Source organism: Myotis davidii, unplaced genomic scaffold (assembly GCF_000327345.1).
Source record: "Myotis davidii unplaced genomic scaffold, ASM32734v1 scaffold1, whole genome shotgun sequence".
Classification (NCBI taxonomy): domain Eukaryota; kingdom Metazoa; phylum Chordata; class Mammalia; order Chiroptera; family Vespertilionidae; genus Myotis; species Myotis davidii.
Window position 1 is genome coordinate 6834119 of NW_006294681.1, and position 6218 is coordinate 6840336.

The 6218-nt window shown below is 41.5% G+C and overlaps 1 protein-coding gene across 3 annotated transcripts in view; it reads left to right on the forward strand.

The window, feature by feature from the left end:
• Positions 1–1014: 1014 nt before the first annotated feature.
• ATP6V1H (ATPase, H+ transporting, lysosomal 50/57kDa, V1 subunit H) overlaps positions 1015–6218 on the forward strand; it is a 78351-nt gene continuing 73147 nt past the window's right edge. For all 3 annotated transcript variants that reach the window (XM_006769082.2, XM_015567444.1, XM_006769083.2), the window contains exon 1: positions 1015–1171. In XM_006769082.2, the coding sequence (XP_006769145.1) occupies positions 1059–1171 (113 nt within the window). In that variant the 5' untranslated portion in view covers positions 1015–1058. The remainder of the gene's footprint in view (positions 1172–6218) is intronic.

The following is a 6218-nucleotide window of genomic DNA, read 5'->3' on the forward strand; positions in this document are numbered from 1 at the left end:
GCTGGAGGTCCGGTTGTCCGGTGGCTTAGATGGCCGCGCGGAGGCACCTGCAGCCTCCCCTGGGCTGGCCGCCTGGTCCAGGGCCGCAGGTTGGGCCGGAAGGAGCCAGTTTGTGCCTGGGCCCGGCCAGGCCACCTGCTCTTGCTTGTTTAGGCAGCAGCCCTCAGATGTAGAGATTAAGTTCCAGGCTGACTGAGGGCATCGGGGTCCTTGTATCTTCTCTGTATGTCAGCGCGAGCTTACGTTTTATGAAGCGGAACCTCAGTGTTTTGTGTCGTGATAAAATCGGGCTTAAACCTTTATCTGTTCGTCTGGGTGTGAGAATTACTTAAAAGGCTCATGATCGTAGGTGCTTGTCGTCAGACTAGACTCCCGTAGTTGGCTGTACCTAAGATGTAATTGGTATTTGTTCCAAAAATGTCTCCTGAAGTTGATTTTGAAAATACCAGGAACTTGGGTTGAAAAAAATCAAGCGCTATCGTCTAAGAAATGGCATTCCCACGTTGGTTATTTTAATTCGAATGAGAATTTAAGAAAGGACTTCCAGGGTTTTCATATGTCATTGCAAAAAAATGATGCTTAGTAAATGTAAATAAAATAATTGATCCTAGCTGTACTTTGCAGGTTCTTATTTTTTTTTTTCTGTCAGAGGAGGAAAGTTGATCCCAATTATGTACAATTAAAATACTTTCCTATTTTGTATGCCTATTCTATTTAAGCATGATTTCTGATGTCAATTTCTTGAATGGTTACGTTACAAATCTGACCGCAACATTGTGCCAATAGTTAAGAAAAACCTTTCCTGGAAAAGTACAGACCTATAGAGAACGCTTTTATGGAGCAGCTTATAATTGGTGGACAGATTTGAGTATAATAATATTAACATTAATGATATGTAGTATATGTGTTGAATGCCTGGAGAGGTTAAGGTGATAACGATGATACCATTATTAATAATTGTAGTAGTTGTTAAAAAAATAATAACACCTGGTATTCTGGTTTTACCTTACATCAGAATTGAAGATCTGTTGGAAAACTTCCAAGATCATAAAATTTAGATGACCAAAATGGATATCCGTGGTGCCGTGGATGCTGCTGTCCCAACCAACATTATCGCTGCCAAGGCTGCAGAAGTTCGCGCGAACAAAGTGAACTGGCTGTCCTATCTTCAGTAAGTACGGACTTGCTGTGAATCATGGGTAATCATGTGCTTTTGCATCAGACTTTTTCATGGTCATGCTTCTGTGAGAGAAATATTGGAAAAATACTAATAAATGTGGAAGAAAACACTTCCTTCTTAGAGCTTGCGGCTCTAGTGAGGAGCAGAGCGGCTCAGGGCACTTTTGACCTCTGGAAAGTTGTGCTTTTTCAGTGAGCGAGAAACCATGGGATGAGCATTAATGGACTATGGAGTGAGGAAGAGGATAACGTGCAGAGCCTGCTGCGGGCTCAGGGTGCCTTGGTGATCAGTGTGGGTACAGATGTGCTGGGGTCCAACCCCAGCAGGTCCAGGGGTTCCCCAAAAGTGTGGACGGAGTCGGCGAAGAAGGAATGACACGGAGACAGCATTCAGTTGATCAGCAGCCTTGCCAGGATCTCTAGCCACAATCTCCAGCCAAGTTCTGTGTCCACGTTCTCTTGCTAGGTTCTCCAGGTTCTCCAGGCAGGTTCTGTAGCCATGTTCTCTCGCTAGGTTCTCCAGCCAGGTTCGCCGATTATGTAGTTTAAGTGTGATTGTTTGTAGTTAAAGTGATTAACTACCCGCCTGGCACTTAGTTAAGGAGTTTCATCCCCACCCTAACTTCAGGGGAAAATCCCTACCTGGGCAAACAACCTCTCTGGGAGAGGTGACCTTGGTTAAAACACATAGTGCCAAGAAGGTGACCAAACATATTAAGAACAGTATGCCATATATGCCAGGTCCCTTGAAACAGCAAGGATGGACCGGCTCCCAGCACAGATGGTGTTGCAGAATAGCGCATACAGCTAGTAACAAGTGTAGATGCTTGAGCTCAAGACCTGGGTTGGCCCTCTGGTTCTGTGTACTATTTTGGTGGTCTTAGGCAGCTCTTTTCTCTGAGGTCCATTTAAGTGAATGTGAAATGGGGATACATATACCACAAGTTTTTTTTTTTAAATATATTTTATTGATTTTCCACAGAGGAAGGGAGAGAGATAGAGAGTCAGAAACATCGATAAGAGAGAGACATCGATCAGCTGCCTCCTGCACACTCCCCACCGGGGATGTGCCCGCAACCAAGGTACATGCCCTTGACCGGAATCGAACCTGGGACCTTTCAGTCCGCAGGCCAACGCTCTATCCACTGAGCCAAACCGGCTTCGGCTACCACAAGTTTTTATTTTTCTGAAATAATGTATTTAAAGTACTAGCACAGTAGAATACAAGTGTTAGTATGTTGAATAAATTTCAGTTTCTCCCCTTCCTTCTTGTGTATATTACGATTTATCATGGTGCTGTTCTGTATTTATCTGTAAAATAAATGTTCATTTATTCTTGACCATATTTTATCATATTGACTTTACTTCATATCTGTTTATTTTGATATATTTATAACAGTGAGTTATTAGGAAATTCAATTTAGATTTGCATATACATTTTGAAAAGCAATGTGAGGGATCTTTAGGTTTACTAGTATATTTAGCAGTTTGCTTTATTTATTTATTTTTTTAAAATATATTTTATTGGTTTTTTACAGAGAGGAAGGGAGAGAGATAGAGAGTTAGAAACATCGATGAGAGAGGAACATCGATCAGCTGCCTCCTGCACATCTCCCACTGGGGATGTGCCCGCAACCCAGGTACATGCCCTTGACCGGAATCGAACCTGGGACCTTTCAGTCCGCAAGCCGACGCTCTATCCACTGAGCCAAACCGGTTTCGGCAGCAGTTTACTTTATTGAAAGGATATACAGTGTACAAAAATGATCCGTTTAGTTCTGTTAATTTCATCACTTATCAAATATTTATTCACTGACTGCCAAGTTTGAGGCATTTTTTTCTGGGCTTTGGGGCTAAACTCATAATTTATTAGGGAAGTCAGATATTTAAACATTATTTTAATTCAGTATGTTAATTGCAATAATAGAAAGGTGCACAGGGAATAGAAAGGTGCACAGAAAATGATGAGTGCACAGAAAAAGAACAGCTAATCCTTCCTCTAGGAAGTTTTCCTGAAGGGGATTTTCAAAGGTAGGGAATTAAAAATAGCATTCTGGGTGGGGAATAATTCATGTTTTGGCAACAGGCTATGTGGGGAGCTGAGGCTGGAGAGGCAGCAGGAGCCAATCAGGAGGGTCCTGTGTGCTATCAGAAGAGGTTTGGACTTGATTCCGTCAGTGCTTTTCAAGCTGACTCTTAAGCTGTGAAATCCATGGTTGATGTGAAGTTCAATAAGAAGGTTAAACATGTAAAACAGATGCAGATGAAAGTGATGGTTGAGTGGAGGTAGGAGTGTATGTCTCAGAGTCATCTTTTGAGACCACATATAAATAGACTTATTTGTGGAATCTAATGAACAAAATGAATTGACCAACAAAATAAGACCTGAAGCATGGGGTCATGGAACAGACTGACTTACCTCAATGTGGGGTTAGAGGGCGAGAGAAGAAAAAGCAAAGAACTTACATACTCATATGTACATACGTAGCCCATGGACACGGCAATTAGGGCAATGAAGATCTGCGAGGATGGGTAGGGGTTGGGAGGAAGGGGCTAAAGGGGAGGGGTAAACGGGAGATATCTGTAATACTATAAACAATACTATAAACAACAAAAATATGTTAAAAATAAAATTACTGTTGTAGTTATTAGAAACAACTGAAGTGTGTAAAGTGGGAGTTAGATGATCAGATTTACCTTTTGGTTGGATTGTTTTACTGACAACGTAGAGGATAGATTTGGGAAAATAAGCCCAGAGCTAGGGAGACGCTGTGGCAGTATTCGGGTTGTTGGTATGCATAGAATTGGATAGATTTGAGAAAGTCTTTGTGATTAATTTGATGTGTGAGGATGAAGAAGAATCCAGGCTGACTTCTGGCTTCCTGGAAGGGAGTGGGTTGTAGGCCTACGGACTCCAGGGCAGTGGGAGGAGGGACTTCCTGATGTTTCCTTTATTCATCTATCTGTGTAATTGTTTAAATCCCTTGTACAATTAGGATTGTGAGCTCTGTGCCCTAATTTTATTTCAGAGTACATTTAGACTAGAGCGCAAGGAGTTTCATGTTTATAAAGCCTGATTCTGTTTATAACCTAAATAGAATAATATTGCTATTGATCATAAAGCACTGGCTGACTGGCAGGAGTTGTGTAGCGTTGGAATTTGGAACATTTTTAGTTACATGGAGATTTTAAATTGCTTTCCCTTCTGTTCCTCTTGTTCTCAGACCTCCATACTTTATAAGTTGGATTCTCCCTTTTTCCTATTTTCTGTCCGTTATTCAGTTGTCCATCTCATGAATTTCTTCTTCTTTTTTTTAAAATATATTTTATTGATTTTTTACTGAGATGAAGGGAGAGAGATAGTTAGAAACATCAATGAGAGAGAAACATCGATCAGCCGCCTCCTGCACATCTCCTACTGGGGATGTGCCTGCAACCCAGGTACATGCCCTTGACCAGAATCGAACCTGGGACCTTTCAGTTCGCAGGCTGACGCTCTATCCACTGAGCCAAACCGGTTTTGGCATGAATTTCTTTTCTAAAACTCCTCTGCTCTGTATGTCTGTGCACAAATGTTCACCAAATGTTAACTGTGTGCCTGCTGTCAAGCTGTTGGTTGTGGGGACACCAGTGGGTGTGGAAGCTTAAAGATTGATAGGGGCTGGACACAACGTATGAATTATCAGTGAATCTTATATCATATTATATTCTGATAAAATAAAACCTGTGGAAGAGTTCCCCAAAATCAGGAGACCATAATAATATGATAATGCTTCATCCCTCACAAATTAACATGTTATTATAAAGATACGGTGTTTAAAAATGTATTTATATTTGATTCAACCTTTTCTTTATCATTCACCTAGACAGTACAGACAGTGGAACCTCAGTTCTCAAACTTAATTCATTCTGGAAGGCTATTCGAGAAGCTATTTATTTGAAAATGGGATCATTTTTTCCCATTAGAAATAATGTAAATTGAATTAATCTACTCCAGATCCCAATGATTCCCTGTTTTAACCTTTCTTATATATAGTACATGTCTAATGTACTGTTTAATCTATAAATAAACACTTTAAAAACAAAAAGGACATGAAATATAAATGAAAATTTAACAAAAAGGAAATGAAGTGTACAGTAAAAAATGAGAATTTACATACACACTGGAACTTACCTTTAATGCTGAGAGCTGCTGATGACTGAAGTGGAGAGAAGGGACGGAGGGGTGTTACTGTTTGGGAGTGAAGTCCCCTTTCATAAAGACGCCAGGTAGCTGTTCCTCTGGGTTCTTTCTCTCTTTTGTCCCCTTGCTCCACTAGCACAGTCATGAAGCTGTCCTCTTCACCAGCGTGGCCTCCAAGCCTCGAAATGGGCAGGAGCATTGTCCGTTAGGAGAAGTGCCTGGAATGGCAATTGTTTTCCCAGAGGAATTTCTTCACACTTGGGCAAACACTTCATGAATCCACTCACTAAAAAATTGCCTGTTTACCCAGGCTGTGCTATTAACCCTCCACATCACATTCAACTTGTTCTTCATGACATCATTTTTCTTGACAACTCACGGGTGTTCAGAATGGTAAGCGAGTAGAGGCTTCCTTTTGAAGATCCCACTTGCATCCCCACCCAACAGTAACATCAGCCGGTCCTTCACTGTCTTATGTCCTGGCAGTGACTTCTCCTCCTGTGTGATGTAGGTCTTCTTTGGTGTTTTCTTCCAGAAGAGCCTGTCTCATCACAGTTGAACACCTGTTGGGGAACAGATCCCTCGGCCTCTGCATATTCTTTTTTTTTTTTTTTTCACTTTAATATATTTTTTATTGATTAAGATATTACATGTGTGTCCTTGTCCCCACGTTACCCTCTACCCCCGCCCCCCGCTCTTGCCCTCTCCCCCATTGTCCGTGTCCATTGGTTAGGCCTATATTCTTGCATATAATCCTTTTGTTGATCTCTCCCCCTTACCCCCACCCTCCCCTACCTTCCCCCTGAGGTTTGACAGTCTGTGTGGTTTTAACTTGCATTTCTCGGATGATTAGTGA